General features: G+C 38.6%; 2 protein-coding genes and 1 long non-coding RNA gene across 5 annotated transcripts; 1 reads left to right on the top strand and 2 right to left on the bottom strand.

Annotated features, from left to right (window-relative positions):
* Positions 1–1,511: 1,511 nt before the first annotated feature.
* On the bottom strand, positions 1,512–9,582 carry LOC116054199 (phospholipid phosphatase 1-like). Of its 2 annotated transcripts, XR_004895045.1 has the most exons (8): positions 9,412–9,582; positions 9,066–9,232; positions 4,834–4,985; positions 4,462–4,742; positions 3,732–3,789; positions 3,225–3,401; positions 1,945–2,381; positions 1,512–1,910 (listed from the first exon to the last, which is right to left on the bottom strand). XR_004895045.1 is itself a non-coding variant. In XM_035991631.1 (7 exons), exons 1-7 carry the CDS (start codon positions 9,435–9,437, stop codon positions 2,256–2,258), a joined length of 987 nt encoding a protein of 328 aa, XP_035847524.1. In that variant the 5' UTR covers positions 9,438–9,582; the 3' UTR covers positions 1,512–2,255. The 2 variants fall into 2 exon arrangements, 1 of the variants encoding a protein (XP_035847524.1); XM_035991631.1 differs by having other exon boundaries at positions 1,512–2,381.
* A 600-nt stretch (positions 9,583–10,182) lies between these two features.
* On the top strand, positions 10,183–15,613 carry LOC116054364. The gene is made up of 3 exons (XR_004106049.2): positions 10,183–10,381; positions 12,186–12,341; positions 15,398–15,613. It is a non-coding gene; the product is annotated as an uncharacterized LOC116054364 (long non-coding RNA).
* On the bottom strand, positions 11,881–22,536 carry LOC116054357 (chondroitin sulfate N-acetylgalactosaminyltransferase 1-like). 2 transcript variants are annotated; one of them, XM_031305880.2, is made up of 11 exons: positions 22,064–22,536; positions 21,299–21,417; positions 19,801–20,414; positions 19,576–19,676; positions 19,279–19,457; positions 17,850–18,066; positions 16,516–16,617; positions 15,395–15,576; positions 13,395–13,489; positions 13,199–13,280; positions 11,881–12,403 (listed from the first exon to the last, which is right to left on the bottom strand). In XM_031305880.2, exons 3-11 carry the CDS (start codon positions 20,161–20,163, stop codon positions 12,120–12,122), a joined length of 1,605 nt encoding a protein of 534 aa, XP_031161740.1. In that variant the 5' UTR covers positions 20,164–20,414; positions 21,299–21,417; positions 22,064–22,536; the 3' UTR covers positions 11,881–12,119. The 2 variants fall into 2 exon arrangements, with proteins under 2 accessions (XP_031161740.1, XP_031161741.1); XM_031305881.2 differs by lacking the exon at positions 22,064–22,536 and having other exon boundaries at positions 21,299–21,518.
* Between the last annotated feature and the right edge of the window lie 417 nt (positions 22,537–22,953).

Below are 22,953 nucleotides of genomic sequence, written 5' to 3'. Positions count from 1 at the left end.
GAAATTTCACCCAGCGTTTTGAGGTGCCTATTTCTGCATACCTGCTCAGTTCTCTTAATGCATTGCATGCATAGTTTCAAAAGAAACTACTTGGAAAGGAATCTATGAAACAATATTCATATTACTCTCTAGATAGTACTAGCACTAGTACTATTTGGCCTCTAAATCAAATTTGCTCAATCAGGTCAGCAGAGTTAAGTCAATAAAGAGACAATGGTAAGTTTCTTGGTGGGAATTTCCTAAATTTACAACATCAACACATTCCTAAAAACGACATGCTGAGATTTGTGTGACGTTATTTTTCGGAATTTGGAAGTTAAGAATAACTAAAGCTTTAATAGGAACTGAAACTCAAAAGAGTTTCACATGTATTTTACTCTTTTTACTTTTTCTTTGTGGACTATCAGGTATAATTACCAGATTAATCACTGTGTTGTGCTTCCTATGGGGGCTTACGCTGCATCCAGTGGATGGTAGAAATGGAAAAGGGAAAGATTCCCAAAGTTAGTTGTATGAAGGAAAAAAAGAGTTAGTTTTATGAAGATTAAAAAATCATATCCATTAAATTTGGGTTTAATTACATTGAACGTCAGTCTTTGGCAGATGTGTAGACGCTCTCGTAATTATGACTTGGAAGTTTGCATGAAAGGCGGCTTTAATGCTGATATTTCAGTGTAATTCTTGCATGAGGTACCATAGCTAAATGGACAGCTACTGTAGTCTAACTTTTGTGAATCCAGTTTTCTTGTTACTGTACTAATTTCTGTATCACAATAATTGAATGTGTTGTCCAATACTGTTTTCACAGTTTGACTTCCAATAAAGACTTAAAAGGCCAACCCCTGTCGTCAACATAGCTGTGCACCTACACACATAATGAGTGCAGAAGAATCCCAATTGCCCTGCTGATACATACATAAGTGACTTTGCATGGAGCCTGTAGACTTGACATTGATGAGTGTGGTATTATTGCAGTCACTGTGTGTTAAACTAAACCTAGTTCTCTCAGTCACTGTAATAGGATTTAAACTCTTAAGCAGATCCTCGACCCGGACATTAGCAGCCAACCATCAGCGCCTGTCTGCTGACAGTTTTCTCTGGCGAAGACAAGCCAACCTCTTCCTGTTGGAAACAGCAAGAATATGTAGTGATAGTCTGGTAGTGCTTAACCTCTCTTAATCCATGATACCGCTGGCATAACAAACATGTTGCACATTTGCATGCTTGTGGTTTCTATGGTCTGTCTACACAGCTAGTAAATTACCCGCCCAAAGCAGCGTTTTGTTTTCATACATTTTTGCATTTGGTTAATAAATCCCACTGTTGTTTTCTCTTCCTTGATACCATTCCTTACGCTGAATTCTAACTAGAAAAAAGACACATTAATTATTCTGCTGCAGCAAATAAGTCTACACTTAAAATCAGCAGCTGCACTGTGTCCAAGGCTCCATTCCCCTGCATTCCATCTGCTTTGTTTTTTCTACAGACAGAACACACTGGAGTCATTTCCCTCCTTTTTAACAAAGTAGCAAAACAGAGCTCTCTTTATTTAGCACACATTTTTCCCAGTACCGCTCTAAACAATACTGCTTAAAGCTTCTGCATGGACCAAAACATAGAGAGCTTCATACAAACTGTATTTTTCATTCATGAAATAACATCAGGGAATTGACATGACAGCAGGTAGCAGAACATTATCAACATCGTCTCCAGTCCAGGTTTTCTAATTCACAGGTGCCAGGCCCTCTACAAGCCTGCTTGCATTGCGCACACAGACACTCATTATATTCTGGGCAAAAGGAATTTCATTCATTCATGATGGTAACATCAGACCAATATGCACTAAAAACCACATTTCCAACAAGCGCACACTGTAAAAAAGCAACTCTTTCTAAGGTAAACCCAACATGCTGTTTTTTTTCATTTTGTCATTCCATAATAAACTGTTTTATGTTGGATTTACCCAAAACCTTGGCAGAAAGTTCTGCTTCTTTATATCTCAGTAAAGTGCAACTGTCTTCTGTAGTGCACTTTTCTTCCTTTAATCAAAGTTTAAGGACCACACCAAAGGTAGCAGCTAAAGGTAGCAGCTTAATCCTGCAGCGTTGGCTCCACAGGGCAAACTGTGTTGAAGAAATGCACAGCTACAGCCAGCAGTTAATATCACACACTGGCAGTTCATTGATGTGTTTTAGGTCCTCCGTGACTATTTTACAATAAAGGCCCTAAAGAGTATGGTCTCTGAGGCCTCAGATTCATTCAGTGCTGCCATAGTGGTTCCCATTGAAAGGGTTTTCCTGTAAACTGGTGTGTGAGGCGTCTACCTCCTGTGACACCACTGGGACCACTGGCTGTTCAAAGAAATTGGACACACAGAACACCTGCAGAAAAACAAGCAACACAATTAAAGCACATTCTACTGTTACTGCTATTATTATAATTGTACTATGAAGATGGATAACATCATTAAATTAGACCAGACTTCCGCTTATATATTCTTTAATTTGTTTCTGCATAAAATGCCTTATTTATTTTTTACATTTACCTGTTTAATAAATTGTTAATTCATCACTCTAATTATTTAGTAATGTTATGTCTTCAACCTCACAGACTCACTAGTGGGTCAGTCATTAAAAACTCAACTCAAACCAACAGAACTTTGCTTTTGAACTCTAATGGAGACCACAAAGATACTTAACATATCTTGAATTAGTTATAATCGATAAATAATTGGAACATGCCGATACAAAATGTATAGTATATAATACTGTTAGACAGCGTGTTAAAGGATGATTTTTCTACACTTAAGGGGAGACACCCCAGGCAAAACCATCATTTTTCAATTTTGAGTTTTTGGGCTATTTTACTTTCATAGCATGTCTTCTTTCAGACTCTTGGGGGTGGGGGGGCATCAAAAATACACATTTAGGCATTTATTTTACTACACTTTGTGTATTTGTACCTGCAAATTTCTCCTAAATTCAGCAAAAGTTAGCATTAGATAATGCCTAATTTGCATATTTTAACATAACATTTCAGATAACTGCATGTTCAAGGCTTTAACCTCTTTTTAAAGGCAAACATGGTCAATATGCTCTTTTTAAACATGGCTTATAAATAAAGTGACTTGACTTTTTCAGATGCATATTGTGACAATAAATCTTTAAAAAAAACATTATGCCTTGTTTTGCCATTATCCTAATAGAACTTTAGACAAAACTTACTGTGAGAGTAGCCACTAAACCTCCCTGCAGGAGGCCAGTGAGCACATCACTCCAGTGATGTTTGTAGTCAGAAACTCGAGAGAGACCCACATACACAGCAGTGGCAATTAGGAAGAATTGAATGCTGGGACGCAGAAGCCTCGACCATTCTGACCTCAGTCTGGCTTGAATGTACAGCTACAGGAGAAAAGGAAATCAAATATTAGAAACAGAAAAGCCTTGGGGTCACACCTAGACATTCAGTTTATATTGTCCAAGCCAATATTTACAGTACGGTTGTTGGCAGCTAATGCATTTGCTGAAAAGAGTTATGAAGTTTATAATTCGTAAACTATTTTGACAATGACATAAAGAGTCATTTTTAGGTTACATTTGAATGGTATATAGACAGGAAAGCATATAAAGCAAAGCTATTTATTAGAATTAACATTGTTTTTCATCATTTATAGCAATTAAATGTAAACCACATTTGGGCTTTAGTTTTTGAAGTAGAAAATTTGTACTTACTACAAGGAACAGCATGCAGTACATAGAGAAGGATGAATGACCAGAATAGAAGGACAGTCTGCAAAAGATAAACAAAAGAGATACTTTTTATTCATTCATAACACAGGTCTATCATAATCAAACTCTTAAATGTAATATTACTGTATTGATATACATTTAGAAGGGATAAAAGAAGGAACTCCACTAATTTTACACATCAAAATGAGTTTACTAGTTGAGAGCAGCACGACTTAGACCGTGAAAACAGTTGTATGATGTCTGCCGGGACTCTAGAGGAGCTTAATCTGAAAAAATAGCTTTACTGATGTCATCAGAGTAATTGTGGAAAGTTTATGATTTGGAGTTTTAGGTACTTTTGCCTGAAGATGGTCTAGTACCGAAACGTTACCTACTATTAAACTTAATATATTTTTTGCAAATTAGACAGTATGCGGGAGTTTCTTTGCTACTTTTGACCTGCTTGTCCCCCTCTAACGAATCTGTCTCACGTTGTAGATGTGCGAAGTATTTTTCTGTACCGACTCTGAGTTTTAGGGACTAAAAGTCAGGATATATCTTGGGAAAGTAATGCAAATAACTGGGCACTCTTAGATGATCAGGCGCAGTGAGACTCTACTAACACATAATAGTACTAAATGTTATCATTTAGTCAAAGAAAATTTAATATTTGGTGACGTTTATCAGAAGTTGCTCTTGTGGGTTTAATTTAATCCATGTTCAGGACATTTACCTGGCCTCATCTACCAGAAACTTGTCTCCAGTGCAGGTGAAGTTCTCGATGTATCCGCCAGCTTTGCAGTTGATGCTATTCCAGACTGGTTTGCATACAGCCAGGAAGTTTGGCCGCAGGCGGCCGATGGAGTACTTGGCTATGTCTGTCAGAGACTGGCTGGCAGCAGCTCCGAACACATAGCTCCCCACAGCTTTGTAGACACACGCCACATACTTGGTCCCCAAAGACTGGTTCTTGATGCGAGACAAGTAAACAGAAAGGCACTCGCCACAGACGATCTGCAACAGAAGAGATTAAAACAATAAGTAAACTCAGCAATTGACATTTAAATGTCAGAGAACTTATGGAAAAAGACGACTGTTGACTTACCACGATCAGTGTGAAGGGGATCATGACTCCTCCCAGCAGCTGGTAGGATATGGTGTCCTCTTTGACGGGGTATCTGATAGACTCATCGTTACAGAAGAACCCCCGTTTGAAAGGGTTGTGTTGAGGGGTAAGGATAAAAAATGGAAGTCCAACTGTTAAAAATGAAGAAAGAGATAAAGTATAAATGATATACCACCACCAATGTTGTGATTAATGCTGCCTTCATGTACAGCTAGGAAAAACAAGCGATGTGGTGTGTGTTTGTTGCTGGCAACCTGTAGTTTTGTCTGTGAAACTCTGAGCTGCTGAGTTGTACCGTTGAGTGGGTGGAGAGAGTTTGGTAATAAAAGTGCAATTCATCACAATGATCAATAAAAGTTTACTGATAAGGCACATTTTATAGCCTACTAAAAGATACAATAGGCTACATTGTGCTTTTCAAAAGACACAAAATAGAACAGAAAAAGCCACATGCAAAAACAAGGAACATTAAATTAATAATAACTAATTTGATTTCATCTGGTTTTACATCTTATATCACCAAAATGTGATCATGTTTACAAGGAGCTGCAAATACTTGTGTGACTTAGTTATGAGTTATGAGTTATGAGCCATTGCTACTATTACACAATGCTAATAAAATGTATGTTTTTTAGTCGCTTGAAAAATGCTATGTTGGCATCAAACAGGCGTATCCCCTCCTGAAAAAGAAGCTAGTGACTCTTGTGGCTTTCATTTAGCTGCAAGGAAAAATATTGACTCTGTTCAAGTTGCACAATAACTGAATTAAAAGGCTTGAGGCCTTGTGTTAACGCAGAACAATATTGCAAAAGTCATATGTTTACTTTAGACTTTAGATTTTGGAACAGTGAAGGTATGATTAGCTGAAGAGACTCGTTATGTTTACTTAAGAAGAGACAATGCACTTAAATCAACATTTAGCCATACAGGCTAATTTTCATCTGGTGTTAATCTGTAACCAAAACACATAAAAAGCAAAAAACACACAGGCATTTGGCTAATCTGAAGTAGGGCTGAACGATTTTTGAAAATAATCTAATTGCGATTTTTTTCCCAAATATTGCGATTGCGATTCGATATTCGATTATTTTTTTAAGCTCTTTGTCTTCTGTATTATTCAACAAAGAATAATAATATAATAATTTATAGTATGAACACACAATTACACACTAGACAGTTAAATAAGTAAAAATATAGTATATAGTATATATCTACACACACACACACACACACCAGTGTATTTTTTTACAGTGCACAGAGAGGAGCTGCCTCCAGCCCCTCCCCCTCGTGAAGCTGCATGCTGCCGTGTGCACTTGTTCAGAGAGGCTATCGTTGCGTTAGCTAGTTGCTGTGTTCTTGCCGTGGGATTAACTGTACTAATAAAACTGTTGAAACACCACGGCCACGCTGCTGTGAAAGCTCCCCGAACGTCATTTATCAGTCTGATTGTTACCCCTCTCAGTGGCAACTCCTCCACTCATATCTTTATAACGGAGCTAGCTAACTTCTAACCGGAGCTAACCGCTAATCAGAGCTAATCGTTGCTAACCGAGCCTTCAGTTCTGCATGTCTGTATCCATTAACTGCATGTATGGACTCGAGCCAAAATAAAACCCTTCATTTTATTAAAATGGCTGTAAAAGTTTTAAACTACAACTCAGAGTTGTTTGAATGACAGAAATCAGCTCAAGGTACGGCGTAGCGTTAGCGTGCCAGTTGATGCTTTCTCTGCGGAGTGCAGACTGATTTGCTCTCGCGAGTCATGTGACCAAATCGCAGCCTTTGCGATTAGGAAATCGCGTTTTAACATATCGCGATATTATCGCAAATGCAATTAATCGTTCAGCCCTAATCTGAAGTCAGTAATGCCATGGCAAGCATTCTTCTAGGTACGATCATTGCTAATGATAGCCTAGAAATCTAGATGCACCCTAGCGGCAGCAAATGTAATTTGCAGCCAGGGTCAGTCTAGCAACTCTCCGTTGGCTTGCGAGCTGGAAAAACCAAATTCTGGTCAGGCCAATCATATTGTGTATAGAGTCGGTGGGCGGGCTTAACATAATGACGGCATTGTTGCGACGGTTCCGCGTGAATTCCCTGCTACTTGAAAACAAAGAAGATAGCTGTTGCTGCTGGCGAACAGCAGTCTTTCGAATCGGCTTTAGCCGCGACTCTGGAAGACTTGGAGTTAGCACTGAAGTCATTCTTAAAAAAGGAAGATGTGTTTGGAGTTTTGCCGACCGGATACGGAAAAAGTTTAATCAGCAGGGCAGCACGGTGGCTCAGTGGTTAGCACTTCTGCACTTCTGGGTTCAAACCCAGGTCGTCCCAGGCCTTTCTGTGTGGAGTTTGCATGTTCTCCCCGTACTTGCGTGGGTTTCCTCCGGGTGCTCCGGTTTCTTCCCACCATAAAGACATGCATGCAACTAGGACTACAGTTGAAAATTAGCCGACTGGCTAACACTGGCGCATTTACAGAAATGTTGATTAATGTGCATTGTCCTAATTAAAATAAATAAATCTTAATCTTAATCTATCAACTAGCATTGCTCTGGTTGGCTATGAGTGCAGAGGGAATTTGAAAGACAACCGTTTATCCCGCCCCTCGGATTGAGCCCTGCCAATGGTGAGTTGTCAGGCTATGCTAATGATGCTTTCTGGCTAGATGAGTTATCACACAGTCACAGACCTTTGTTTAGGCGTGTCTGTTTAAACCTACTGCAGGGCAAATTCCACCGACTGTCTTTTGAAATTCTGAATAAACTAAACCTGGCTTTGAAATGACATCAGTGGATGTCTACAGCGGGCTGTAGGCTATTTGATTTGGGCTCGGTTTGGTCATAAACTTGATTTTACAGCTAAACAGTACACTAAAATACGTTGCTGAAAACATTTGAGGCGAGAAATAGACAATGAAGTAACAAAATCTTGATACATATTTGATACATATCTGTCTCATGTGCTACTGTCTGCATATAGTGATAGTTTCAGCAAATATGGCAAAAGTTATTATTTTTATAAAAGTTACCTACTGAACCTTTAATAAGTGAAGATAGTAGAAAATAATGAATCAACGATAAGTTAAGCATTGAAGACATATTATTGGGGTATTAATAGGATTCTTATACCACGAGGAAACGGCCTCACTGATATTAAAAATATCGTTTACACTGTTTAGGTATATTAACTTAATATACCTAAAGGGTGATGCATTGTTATAGATTAAATGACAAAAGAGTATTTAAAGTAGTTAAAATCAGCTCGACCAACTACGACAGTAAAATGCTGCTTACACATTGATGAATTAGTAATAATTACCCAATAGCTCATGTTATGTATAGATATAACATTCACAGGGGGCATTTTTCTGCATAATGGATAGGCCTAGGTCTATTTGGCTTATAATACTTAATACCTTATACCTAAAATACTTTTAAATGCAGCACTTTTACTGGAGTTTTGTTTACATTGTGGTATTTCTAATTTTACTTATGTAAAGGATATGAATTCTTCTTCAACCACTGATTTTACAGGAGTGTCCCACATACTGCTGAACATAAAGTTTAATAAACCAAAATGAAAGACTTATAATGAACTAGAATTAGATTTAGACTTTGGACAGAAGATATGTGACTGGAAATAAAAGTTTACAATTTCCAAACTTAATGAGAAGATTGGTGCACAGTCAGCAGCACTGCTGACCACATAATAAGACACTGACAGCAAATTGAGGGAGTGCAGATTAATCACATGAAAATATTTCAATCTAAACCTCTCTTAAATGGCAGCTATCAAACTGAACTGTCTGAGTGTCCCCAGATAGTAGAGTTTCTTTAATTTATTTGTATTGCAAGTATTGTCATTTACATTTAGCAGTCCTGCAGCTTGTCGTGCTATGATTACATTACAAACACTAAGCTAAAAATACAGTTTTGCCTAGGAAAAAACACACAGGGTGGGACTTTGTTGCCTTTTTTTTTTCCATCTTCCTGCCTGGTTCACTAAAATCTCAAGCCTCCGGATGTGTGTAGCCTATGGCGTGTATGCAAATAATATGATTTGCTTAAAGACTACTACTTTTTCCTTTAATATGTCTCTACAGAACAGTTGCTGTAGGAGTGTTATGACAAAAAAAGTCCACGTTAGCGAGAATTAAACAAAACGGATTAAAAGGTCGGTTTAAAAGACAGGGGTGGAGCAGGTTTACATACCGAGGATGAGACAGACAACGTCCAGCACGATGAGGGGAATCCCTGCAGCTTCAAACATGTTGTGTCTCCTTCTTCTGGTCTCTGTCTTTGTAAAAAATGTCCGGTCCCGGTGGTGCCGGCTGGCTTTAGGTGACAAGAGACGCAGCCTATCTGCCGCACATGTCTCGCTATTCCAGTAAAAAAAATCAAAACAGTATCATTGTGCTACCACCAAACTCCGTGACTGTCGAGAAGCTAAAACTACCGGGGGGGTTAAAAAATATATAGGCCTACTCTAGGTCAAAAAACACCGAACTAAAAGTCTAAATCTATTCTAACACCACTACACGTGTAAAGAGCCGCTCACCATCTCAGCTGCTCACAAAACATCATAACACAGCAGGATTTCTTCAGCTCATACCGTCCTGTCCTCAGATATAAGGTACGGGCGCCACGAGCGCTCTTCCACCGGTGTGATTAATGCTGCCTTCACGTACAGCTAGGAAAAATAAGCAATATGGTGTGTATGTGTTGTGTAGCTCCGCAACTCTGTGGAGGAAGGTCTGGCAATGCGAGACTATATGGCAACCTGTAGTTAAACTATGAGCTGCTGAGTTGTGACGTTGAGTGGGTGAAGACAGTTTGGTAATAAAAGTGCAATTCATCACAGTGATGATGAATAAAAGTTTACTGATAAGGAACATTTTATGGCCTACTAAAAGACGCAATAGGCTACATTGTGCTTCTCAAAAGACACAAAATAGAACAGAAAAAGACACATGCAAAAACAAGGAACATTCAATTAATAATAACTAAATAACAGTTAATGAGGACGTGGGGCTCGATGGACGCCCAGCAGCTCAGCCATGCTGTTGTCAATGCATTTTTTTAAAATAAATCTATTATTATCAATTATCGGAAAACTGAATGTTTCAACTCTATAAATGTGTTATTTCCCCAATTGTTAATGTTTATTTCTTTATGACGTTTCTGTTAAATAGGCCAACTTATATGCAGCAGGCGATTTGGTAATGTTTAACAAGGGCACTTTGTTAATTGTTAACGACTAGAGTCTAACTTGCACAAACCTCAGATAAAGAATCAATGATTCAGGCACACTAGACTAACATATTGAACTAAACAGGTTGGCAGGTTAACAAGGGGCATGATTTTGCTAATTTTACTAACAAGGGATGATGGCACCCCCCTCAAAAGGCCTGACGCTTTGGGCTATATGCCGCCGCCTATGGGTTAGCTAAAATTATTATAAATTACTCTCTGGTATCTGGTCCCCTGTGATCAAAGTCACCTGACAGGAGTAAAGTCCTGTTTTTCAAGTAAGTAGAATAGTATGTCTGTCTGTCTATCTATCTATCTATCTATCTATCTATCTATCTATCTATCTATCTATCGATTTATCTATCTATCTATCTATCTATCTATCTATCTATCTATCTATCTATCGATCGATCGATCGATCTATGAAATATTGTTCTTTTATTGGACAGACTTTATTTTGAAATTCCAAGGTGTATTTAAATGCAGCCCGGGACAAGGAAGTGGTAATATGAGTTTCGGCCCTATCGCTTGCCTGTGTTGACGCTACGACAGTCGTCGGCCGATACAGAGTTGCTCCTCCCTTTGCGTCTGCAGCGCTAATGAGGTGACATCAGTATCACTATTAATAGGAGAGAGTTTACTGTTTCCTCATCAATGCACCACATTGAGAATTGCCTCCATGTTTCCTTATGATGTTTAGGTGGTATCTTCAGCGTATAGGCTATACAAATATATATATAGATATCAGTGTAACACGTTTTGTTTCTGCTATGACAAGTCCAAATGTCTGCTGTGATAAAAGTCTATGAAGCAGATTTACTTTAAAAAACTGGGGCTGGTCACCAAGCTAACGTGTCATTCATATTAAAAATATGGGTAACACTTCAAATCAATTCAATCAAGTTTATTTATAAAGCACATTTAAAAACCACCACATGATTCAAATGTTGTACAATAAAATAACATAAATAAAATAACATAATATAGCAACTGCAAAAAAAATAAATACACAAATAAATAAGTAAAGGAACAAATGGAAATAAGGGTTCAAATCGCACTTGTTGAATGTTAATTCACAGGTACGTCATACATTAATTGACATGTGACCAAATTAGCTGGATTCCACTTACATGGAGGTTTTTTTAGGACAATGCATTTGCCCAAACTTAATACCATATTGTATCACTACACACACAGGAGACACCTCTTCATATGGGATTTAGTGCTTTTATCTATTTTATATATTAAAACATTCATGGTTTGTTTTCAATAACTTTCATGTGTTGTGACCAGCACCTCAAATTTAATACCAAAATACTACACTACACTAGACACACCTCTTCATATGGGATTTTAGTGCTTCTTTTATTTTATTTTATATTTTATTCATTACATAGAAGTTATTGAAAAAAAATCATGACTTTTCCAAAAAAACATGAATATTAATATGTCATAGTGAGAATCATTTGTTAATGGTGAGCAACAATAATTCATAATACATCCTACATTAATTCATGCATTAAATCTTCATAAGTCATGCATTATACCCTTAGTATAAAGTCTTACCAAAATGCGAATACGTGTATCTCACTTTCAGTATAGCAAGAGAGTCTTTGTTCTTTTGTTTGTGATAATTTTGCACAACAGAAATAAATGAGAAAGAAAATGTTATTTCCCCTGTAATGTTACTGGTTGATATAAACATATTATTTGCTGCTTCCAGAGAAGGCATGACATGAAAAAGTTATAGACTGTAAAAAAAATAAGATTTTTTTTCCATATTCTTTCTGTGACAGTCATATGGAAATAAAACATAAAGTACACAATTAGATCACATAGTTAATTATTTTATTCACACAAAACATATCAGTCATTATTTTCACAAGTTTATGTGTGAATTTGAAGAACAATAATCACAGTAAGTTTGAAGCTCAATAGTTCATGTAAGTAAACCAGAACAAGAACGTACACGAACAGTAACTAATAACATCACCAAAGCCTATTATACTGTCCTCATCATGTTCCTCTGTTCATCTGCTTCTGGGAGCTCAAATGAACCTCAATCTCTCGTTTGACAAACAGCTCCCCCAGTTGGCCGTGCGAGGCTTCGCTCATGGCTTTGGTCTGCATACACATCTTGTATTTGTCTGGAGGGAGCTCGTCTGCACAGTTCTTCTCGTGCCACAAGTGGAAAAGGCCTCTGGACGGAGAGCGAATCACCATCAGCTTACTGTGAAGGTACTTCCTGTACAGGTGCACGTCCTCCAACCCCCAACCTTTGATGTTACGGTCAAAACCACCTGCCAGGAAGTAGAAAGGTTTAGAAGTGCAGTGAGACAGCGAGAATCAGGAGAGGCATATAACTTCACTTTAGGTATGGTTGTTCAATGGCTGAGTTAAAATCATAGTCAAAAACAGCATTTTAAGAGAATCTTGTTTCCTTAATTTGATGTTGTTAAAAAAACAAGGAAATGGGATTAAGCAGACATATATCATTCAAATGTGTAAACTAACAACATATCAGGGAGGGAAAGAGCTTTTTTACAGTTAGAGAAAAGGTAGTCAAGACAATGCCATCTGTTATAGAGAGAATAGTGGAATTTTATATAAAATATATAATCCTGTAATTTCATTACTAGACAGTAGGCTATGTGGATTAGAGCTGCAAAGATTAATCGATTAGTTGTCAACTCAAATTAATTGCCAACTATTTTGAAAATCGATTAGTCAGTTTGAGTAATTTTTTAAGACAAAAGTAAAAATTCTTTGATTCCAGCTTCTTAAATGTGAATATTTTCTAGTTTCTTCTCTCCTCTGTGACAGTAAACTGAATATCTTTGAGTTGTGGACAAAACATGACATTTGAGGACGTCATCTTGGGCTTTTGGGAAACACTGATCCACATTTTTCACCATTTTCCGACATTTTATAGACCAAACAAATAATCAAATAAACAAGAAAATAATCAACAGATTAATCGACTATGAAAATAATCGTTCGTTGCAGTCCTAATGTGGATTGTAATATTTAATTGTGTTATGTCCTACAAAACATAAAATTAGGGAAATTAGTGATGACACAAGCTTTTCCATTACCTATGTTGAGGAAATCAGACCTGTACTGGCATGTCATGCCAAACCCAAAGTCTCTCCAGAATCCAGTTTCCTTCTTTATCACCTGAGACAAAGAGAGCAAATCTTTTTCTTATATCATGACAACATCCTGACAATTCAAGTTAGCTGTTTGTATATTTTGTATATTTATTATTGTACATTTAGATTGTTTACCTACCAGTTGTTGTTGAACGGAGGGTAGAAGTGTCTGATTACTATAGATAATAGATGGGTTGTACTGGCTAAAGAGCACTGGATAGTACACTTTCTTACCTAGAAACAAAAACAGTTTAAACAAACAAAATGTCCAGTCACATGAATTTGATAATTTGTCAGGTGTTCTACAAGTACAACCCTTTTGAAAAAGCGGCAATAAAACACCATCAATCTACAGTAATACATATTTTCTGTTTTAAACACCTGGCAGCAAGGAAGTGATGCATTTTTCATTACTGGCAGCAACAGCAGAGGTTTGACTGGAGTGAAAAGAATAAGAACTGGGTACAACAACAACCACCAGGCCTAAACAAAGACATACTGACTGACAGCTAACGGATCCCTGGGAAGTGCAGTTGCACTTCTTAATAAAGATAGGGACAAAGTCAAAAGAGTATTGGAAAAGGAGGTTGCGTTGTAGGTTTCTTAGTGTAGTGCTAAACCCAAAATATAATGAGCATTTCTAAGTCGAGGAGGACAAAATACTCACATTTTACTTGTTTATTTGGCTCACATGTGAAATTTGAGGTGTGCTACCTTTTCATTTTTTTTTTTAAATCAAGATACTCTCATAGATTATCATTTTAATTATGAGGTTAGTGCAAGTCCTTCCCCATAATTTTGAGTGTTTTTACAGCAGACATTTCGACTTGTCGTGGTAGGAGAACCACAGGTGTTACTCACATTAACAATGCTGTCTCCTGTGAAAAAGACCAATTGTGAGCATGTTGTTACACAGCAGCATGGGCAGGTGTGACATAGAATCTCTATCAGCTGATAATCAAACAGCAGGGGAGTCAGTCAGTCAGTGGTGAACTTTAATTTAAGTACCTTTGGATTTAGCTGCTTTATTGTGCCCTCATTGTCTTTATTGTTTATGATGCTGTTGGAACATGTGGTGATTTTTTTTATCTGCTGCACAGAGCCGTCGGTTCAAGTCAGAATTAGCTTCATGTGCAGTTTTGTGTGCCAAATTGAATTGGAGAGGAAACCACTCAAACTGGCACCGTACAGGTTTTTGGAGCCCACCCAATAGTTCATAAAGTTTGGTGACCTCACATAACCTGAGCAGATGTCTAATCAGCCAGAACAATTGAAAGCACCTGTGTGGGTGTGTGGTGCCTTTAATTAAAGGCCCTGAACACCCACACAGGTGTTTTGGATTAATCCCCAGGACTGTGTGGGTGTGTATAGACTGATTGATTGACATCTTCCTGAGTCTCTTGTTAGCTTTGTTGCGCCTGTTAGGGCAGGACAAATGACAGCTTTATTATTCTTATTGGTAGAAATGATGTGTGACCTAATAAATTTGCACGTAAGTTCCGGCCCACTTCAACCTGAGCAGAGGTCTAATCAGCCACAACAGAGGCCTTAATGCAATGGAAGAGATGGCGGAGACAATACTTAAACAGGCAATATTTAATGTTGTCATTATTCACCATCATCAACTAAATCTTTCACCTAAGTTGTTTTATCCTTGTACCAACAGGTTATAGTATGAATCAAGGCTGGGTGGAAGGTGTTGAAATGTTTCATATGTGTTGTAGAGCTGGGAAATATATCAATATTACATCGATATCGTGATATGAGACTAGATATCGTCTTAGATTTTGGATATCGTAATATCGTAATATGGCATAAGTGTTGTCTTTTCCTGGTTTTAAAGGCTGCATTACAGTAAAGTGATGTAATTTTCTGAATTCACCAGACTGTTGTAACTGTTCTATTATTTGCCTTTACCCACTTAGACATTATATCCACATTACTGGTGATTATTTATCAAAAATCTCATTGTGTAAATATTTTGTGAAAGCCCCAATAGTCAACCCTACAATATCGTTGCGTTATCGATATCGAGGTATTTGGTCAAAAGTATTGTGATATTTGATTTTCTCCATATCGCCCAGCCCTAATGTGTTGGCAAAGCTCATGCGTAAATGTTTCATAAATCCTCTCGCTCACCAGGTTCTGCGTTGAGACGACAGGAAGCTAAGAAGTCGGCGGTAAAGTGGATGTCAACATCACAGAAGAAGAGCAGGACGTTCTGACTGCGCCTCCAAGCCCTGGCGCCCACTTCTAAGCCCCGACCACGAGAAAACTCCTCATTCAGCTGGATCAAAGTGAAGCTCCTGAACCGAGTCTCTCTGAGGGAGAGAAGAAGAAGAAGAAGAAGAAAAAGAAAAAATATCATCTGTGTACTTAGACAGGTACTCTGATGCATCTGAGGGTTTTAATTTGAAATGTTTAGTGAATAATCATTCAAAAACAACCAACCTGCAGACATTAAGTCTCGTCACACTGTTGCAGCATTACATATGTTAGTTACTCATAGAGGATCTATGGTATTTTGCTCCCATACTCTTTTTCAATTTTTTTAATCAGTTTTTAGACACATCTGTGAAAGTAAATTCCAAAAGAGCAGAGAAGAAGAGACAGATTGCCATATAGTCTTGCAGTAATTGCATTCATTCTGTTAATATTAATTATGTAATCACTGCCATTGCGCATTATTATCTCGTCAGAAGTGTGGACTCGAGTTACATGTCTTCAACTCAGGTTAGGAATCTGATAACTTTCACTAAATCAAAGACTTTCGCATTCAAATGTAAAGACCATCACCACCAAATCACTCTGGTCAACCAAAAATGGATAGAAAAACATTCAGCTCACAAATTACAATTGACTGTAATTGTATCACAGGACTAATGTACAGTACAGAGGCATTTTTCTTTACATTTTTTATTTGAAAGTAATAAATACAAAATCGAAAAAGCATGCATTATTTCTGTAAATATACTGTCCTACTGTACTTTCACTAAATTTAAATGGCATTACATTTGGTAAAGGGGTGCATAGTGACTTGTTTAAGACTCAAAACACAAAGTTTAGGATTTGGTTTTAAATTGGGAATTTACTCAGGACTATATGAACAAAAGAGTTGCATTTGTAGACTAAATATTTGTAGGAGCTTTTAAGGAATAGAAGAGAAAATAGGTCAGAGATCAGAGGACGATATTGTAGGTGAATATGGTTTACTTTAACACACATTAGCTGATAATTAAACTGTAATATGACTACATTACCTGGTGGTCTGGTCCAACATGGCTTTCACCTGGTCTATCTGATCTCGACCAAAGTAGACCACAGTCAGATGCACCTTGCCGTCCAGCCGGATGCAAACCTCTCTGAACCAAAAACATCATATGATTTATACAAATAACCACATGTTAGGCCCACTTCTATAGGCTACTACTTTATCCAGAGATAAATTACCATTTTGTTTTTAGATAAGGACAACAATTAGACTCACACCTTTTTATATATATATAAAATATATATATATATATATAAAATATATATAAAAAATCTCCAATTGTTTGACACACTGAGCTTCTCTCTCCTCTCTCTTTCCATCTGTGTGTATTCATGTCCCAGAAATACTTGTTACTAACGTAGCTCCGGGGAGCTTATTCCCTGGAGTCCTTATGTTCTTTTTCCACCCAGCATCATCATCTTAGATCATGATGGCACCTACATCAGGGTGGCAGCTGTCGCCGTGGTCCTGCCCTACACCCAGCTGTGCCCTATTACACCCTGCTACGCTCTGCAATGCCCGGCTTCAACTTGCTATGTCCGGTCAACGCCCTGCCACGCCCTATTACGCCCTGCTGTGCTCTATGACACCATGAACTATTACAACTACTACTTCTAGTCATTATCTTTATTGTGACTATTATTGCCATTGTTCATCATACCCCCAACCGGCACCGTCAGACACCGCCTACCAAGAGCCTGGGTCTGTCCGAGGTTTCTTCCTAAAAGGGAGTTTTTCCTTGCCACTGTCGCACTTACGCATTCATGCATGCTCTTGGGGGAATCACTGGAATTGTTGGGTCCTTGTAAATTAAATACTAAATAGTGTGGTCTAGACCTACTCTATCTGTAAAGTGTCCTGAGATAATTCCTGTTATGATTTGACACTATAAATAAAATTGAATTGAATTGTATCTAAAGCGGAGAGTAGTCTTATTGGCTTTCTACCAAGCTACTACAGTATTAAGACAAGGATGCACTCAGCATTTCCAAATACTATTATTTTTTATTTATTTATTTTTTTTTAAGATTATTTTTTGGGGCATTTTTAGGCCTTTATTGACAGGACAGCTGAAGAAATGAAAGGGGAGAGAGAGGGGGAATGACATGCAGCAAAGGGCCACCGGTCAGAGTCGAACCCGGGCCTGCTGCGTTGAGGAGTAAACCTCTATATATGGGCGCCCGCTCTACCAACTGAGCTATCCGGGCGCCCTCCAAATACTACTTTAAGTGTTCAGATGTAAGTGTTAAGATCAATAATGTCCTGATACGATCTCAGTTGGTGTGAATGGGTGCCAGCTTGAATTCAATTTCCAAATGATACCTGAAGTTGTTGATGAACTGCCTGAATGCGTCCAGCCTCTTGGAAAGAGGTACGATGATGTTGATGAGCATGCTGCGCGTGTCCACACTCTCGCTCTTCACCTTCATCACGGGACCAAATGGCCTGAAGAGCACGAGCTGTGTGAAGTCCTGCGGGCCGGCGCCTTTAAACATCAGCTCGTAAACGGTTCCTCTGTCCCTCTCTGTACGGGTCAACCCTATGACAGAGACAGACAGCACTTAATTTTATTTGTCCATATTTTTTCCTATAATTTAACTGATATATGACAGTAATGCAGGGAAACTGGACATAGTGTTTAATTGGTGCATTTTTCATTAATTTCAATTAAGAGAGTGAAAGTCTTTTAGCCTGTGCCAAGCAGGTTAACAATAAACTAAACTACACTTACTCTATCATAAATCTTTCTCTATTGTCCCTATTATTAATACCAAATCATATAGTCCTATAATTTCCTAGGACAGTTTAAGGAACTTATGGAGAAAAAAAGTGTTACCAATGTTTTAAAGATGTTAAAGGAGCACCTGTTTCGTAATGGTGCTGTGAGATTGTACTGAGTTTAATGGCAATAGACCAGATGTAGTAACCAGCTATTATATAACACTTTTCACTCTACGATTAAACATTAACTTTTAGAAGACACTTAACTAAATAATGCATTACATTTTTTCATGAGTAAAAATGAGGACTTTACTACTTACAAAACGCATACAGTATGTTTTTGACAATATTTAATATTTTCCCCCACTGTGGATGCAAAGCATTTTGTTGTGCAACCCTGCTACAATAAATTAACCTTGAAAAGAAAACACTAGTCATAGATTTATACCTTGACCTTTGCATAGTTCACCCTTTTTACCATTGTGGTTTTCTCTGGATGCTCTAGTTTCCTACCCTGGTTCCAGACCTCTGAATCACTCTCTGATTCCGATGTCAAATGTAGTATGCCAAAAATACCAGTTATGAAGATGTAGTATGTCCCAATCGTATGCATATTGCTTGCAACAGTACATACTTTGTAAGGGCAGCTGCAGTGCATACTAAAAGTGAAAAGAAAAGTATGCAATTTGGAACTCAGCCACATTCAAAGGTCTTGGTGTTCTGCTCATTAACAGCCGTTTGCCTGGTTGGAAAAACAACTAACCAATCAGAGCCAGAAAAATAGTGACATAAGAGCATGAGAGCAAGCATGGATTAGATCGATGCAGCACACGTGTGTTTTGTAGATTTACAGAAACAACAACTCTTACATTTTAAATTTCTTCAATCAACATGAAAAACATCATAGGCATCTATGTGTAGGCCGTCTACTTTGTCCAGCTGTGGATGGACCAACTTTTTCTGAGGTTTTCCTGCCATCCACCAAGATTAAACATGTGAAGATGAATGAATGAACTGAAATCTTTCTCACCCTCTATGAAGTCTGAAGGGGAGTATGTGCGCTTCCGTCTGATGTTGTCAGTGTGTTGCTGAGGTCCATTCAGGACGTGCAGAGCTGTTTCCACTGTGCTTATCAGCTCGTCTCTGCGGTCTCTCCTCACAGGCCTCTCCTCTGGGTGCCTTGTCAGCCCTGTCTCCAACTGGTACACCCTGAGTGACACAAAACAAAACATTCAATGAAGAGGCATGAGGTAAGACATCAGAAGTACTTCTGGAAGCCCTTATAGCTCTAAAGTTGTCCTTACCGATAAACGGCTGGCCCACTCACCTCCGCAGGGTGAAAGTGTCAAAAGGAATCACTGCATATTCGCTGGGCAGCTTTACACCTGAGTTCACCTCTGCCTGGTTCAGCTGGGAGCGTAGGAAATCCTGGAGGACATGATGTAACATTTACTACTACATCTATAACGTCACACTTCATTTATCTCATCAGCACACATTACTCCTGAATCTATTCTGCATCTGCACCATCCTGTATCATGTTTTCCTATACCTTAAGGTCAGTCTGTGTCGGGGTTTTGTGCAGACTCTCCAGACCCTGAGGCAGAATCCCTCTTGTTTTAGCTTTCTCCAGGGACTCTTGAAGCTGCTGCGTCCTCTCCTGGAGAGCGTCTTTCAGCTGGGCTATCTGCTTCGTCAGGCTGTTGATGTAATGTCTGTGAGAGTCCTCCCTCTCCTGCAACAAGGCCATGTATCCTTCCTTACTGGTTGCCCCACCAGACCACAGCAGAGACTGCTGGCTGCTGTGAGATGTCGGTTTACAGGCGAGGAGGTAGAACAGGGACAGACAGCAGCAGAGGCCCAGCACAGTGAGGCCGACCCGGGCCGACAGGGCTAAAAGCCACCGTTTAAACATGGTGGATTATCTTAAAACAAAAACTTAAACACCTGTGGCTTATAAAATCATGACAGTACTTTTGTCACGTGGAGATGCACCCACAAAAACATGAGCAACCCATAGTTCCTAAATCATAGATTAATAAATATGGCTTTTCAAGAAGACTTCCTCTGGTTTTCTCATGTTGTCTGTATCTGTCACATCCTCAGGCAGCATCTTCACAGGTGTTGTGTCGCATGTAGAGATCATCACCAAAGCGCTGAAACTCCCTACAATGATAATATACATTTTATAGGAGTGAGTCCCAACCTTTTAGATGTCACCCCTTAAAATGTATTTGAAAAGTCATGAGCCCTATTTGCCCTATTTGTTATGGACTCAAACGTTGAGCAGTTCAACCAATAAGGGATTTTTCTTTCTCAGATTGGTTCATTTTCAGGACTATTAGAGGTCTGAAAGATCAGAGTATCCAGTATTTCAAAAGAAAACAAGACTTAGGAGTCTACAGCCATGCTAGCAGCCCTATGAGGCTGCACTAATGCACAGCGGTGCTTTGTGCTTAATGCTAACATCAGCATGCTGGTGTAATTTTACCATGTTCACCATCTTAGTTTAGTGTGTTAGCATGCGAACATTTGCTAATTGGCACTAAACACAAAGTGCGGCTGAGGCTAATGGGAATGTCATTCATCTTAAAGGTAGTTTTCCTGAACCAAAGAAAATTTTGACCTGATGGTGGTGCTAGAGGAAAGGCCATGGGATCACCAAAGTTATTATGATTCATCCTCTGGGCACCATGAATGTCTGTAAAGTCTCATGGAAATCATCCAATAGTTGTTGAGATATTCTGTCTGGATCAAAGTGGTGGATTGATAGACAATGCTTGCATAACTACAAATCAAAAATCAGATAATTATGAATTATGTTAAATCATTTCCACTATAAGACAGATCTAATGTTATTGATTTTGCACCTATTGTGAAAGTAACTGCAACAGCAAAGACCAAGGTTATCTTTTTTTTTTGCATTTTATCACAAGAAAGTCACATACATAGAGAAAGAAACAGCTGTAGGAGAGAGTTAAAGATATAGGCTAAAGAAGTTTTTACATCTAACAAATCAAATGACAACCGGAGAAAGTGAATCAACCAACCTGGTCAGTCTCGTCCTGATGTGTCTCAATGTTTTGTGAGCAGCTTATTTCATTACCAGTCCATTTCAAGTGCCCTGGTCTCACTGCTGTTGGACTGCTTGTCAGGTTTACGGTAGCTGCTATAAAATGCACAGAAAGAGAAATAACCTGACCTTACATTCACTCTACAGTGCCACGACGCTGAAGGTGGGAAGTGACAGAAACAAGCATTTCTCTGTGTGTGTGTGTGTGTGTGTGTGTGTGTGTGTGTGTGTGTGTGTGTGTACGCACATCAGTTTATTCACAGCACAGATGGCTCTTTATTGCTCAGGTAGAGGCTGATCTCATGAAAGACTTACTTATGTTTCCAGCTCTACCCAGGCAGTGTGTGTGTGTTTTTATGAGAAAGAGAGAGCGTGTGTTGATGCATGTGTGCATGTGGTCGTATCATGCAGACCCTTTTAAGGCATTCTACCATTAAGTCAGGTAATTTTAAAGTTCCGCCTGTTTTGGACCCTACACGCTAATAAAAAAAAGCATCAATCGTTTTTTAGCTTAAATATCAATTATGATTGTAATCTTCCATCTCTTATGACTCATATAAAAACCTTTCATCTATTTGAAATGACTGTAAAGCTTTCATAATGCTGTCAACTCAGTTGAACACATTACAGTAAATCACAGTGAGATCACAGCCTAAAACATGCAAACATCCTCCATCAACACATATTAAACTCCCTACAATGCTGTCATTCTAGACAGACATAAATATTTTGATATACTCACCAACTGCTGTGAGTCTCAAAGGAAAGTTGCGACCAGATGTTCATCACCCTGAACTGCTCACCTCTCCTGCTCCTCCTCTCTCTGCCTTTCTTCTTTTGCAGTTTTTTGTTTTATAGTCTTGCAGGAAGTCTGTGTTTTGCCAGCACATAGAAGTTTACTCATCCATACAATTAACATATCTACCTTCTCAAAATTGACGGTTAAAGTGGCCAAACCAAGTACCTCCTCTCTCTCATCCTCTCTTCTCTCAGTCTCCACCTTTTCCTAGCACCTCCCTCTCCTCTCCTCTCCTCCCCTCTCTCTTTTTCCATCTCTCACTTTCTATCACAGCCAGTGTTCACTTCCATCTATACGAAATCTCACACCATCTGTCTCCATCCTGAATCCCCTTTTAGGTCCTCCATGGCTCCTCCTTGCCCTTAAGTCTAATTAGAAGGCAACCGGAGTAAGGAATGCCCTTAAGACTCTCGATGCTCTGCCACCTGCAATCTGCTGTGGGGAAATAGCTAGGTACCGGTCGGAGCCACCAATAGGACGGGGTCTTGCACATTTAATGAGGAAGCGTACAGATGGTCCTTGTTTTCATTCGGATGTCGACTCCCGAGCTCTGACTCCTTTACATCTTTGTTTCCCGCCGTTATTCACCTATAAGGGATTCTCCATGTCCAATATGAATGCATTTACTGTGATATGGTGCTTCATAATTTATTATTTTTAATAATTTTAAAATGGTTAAATAAGTGACATTTAAATGGCATTATGCTATGATAGCTTAAAATGCAAACCAAATATGTTTCAAAGGGAAGGATAAAGGCTGCAAGGAGAAAGCGAAACTTGTTATTGTTAGTATATTATTACATTTGATCCATGATTGATTTCTTCCAGCAGAG

Source organism: Sander lucioperca, chromosome 2, assembly GCF_008315115.2.
Source record: "Sander lucioperca isolate FBNREF2018 chromosome 2, SLUC_FBN_1.2, whole genome shotgun sequence".
NCBI lineage: Eukaryota > Metazoa > Chordata > Actinopteri > Perciformes > Percidae > Sander > Sander lucioperca.
The sequence above is the reverse complement of the archived record's forward strand: the minus strand, read 5'-3'. Positions and strand labels throughout refer to the sequence as shown.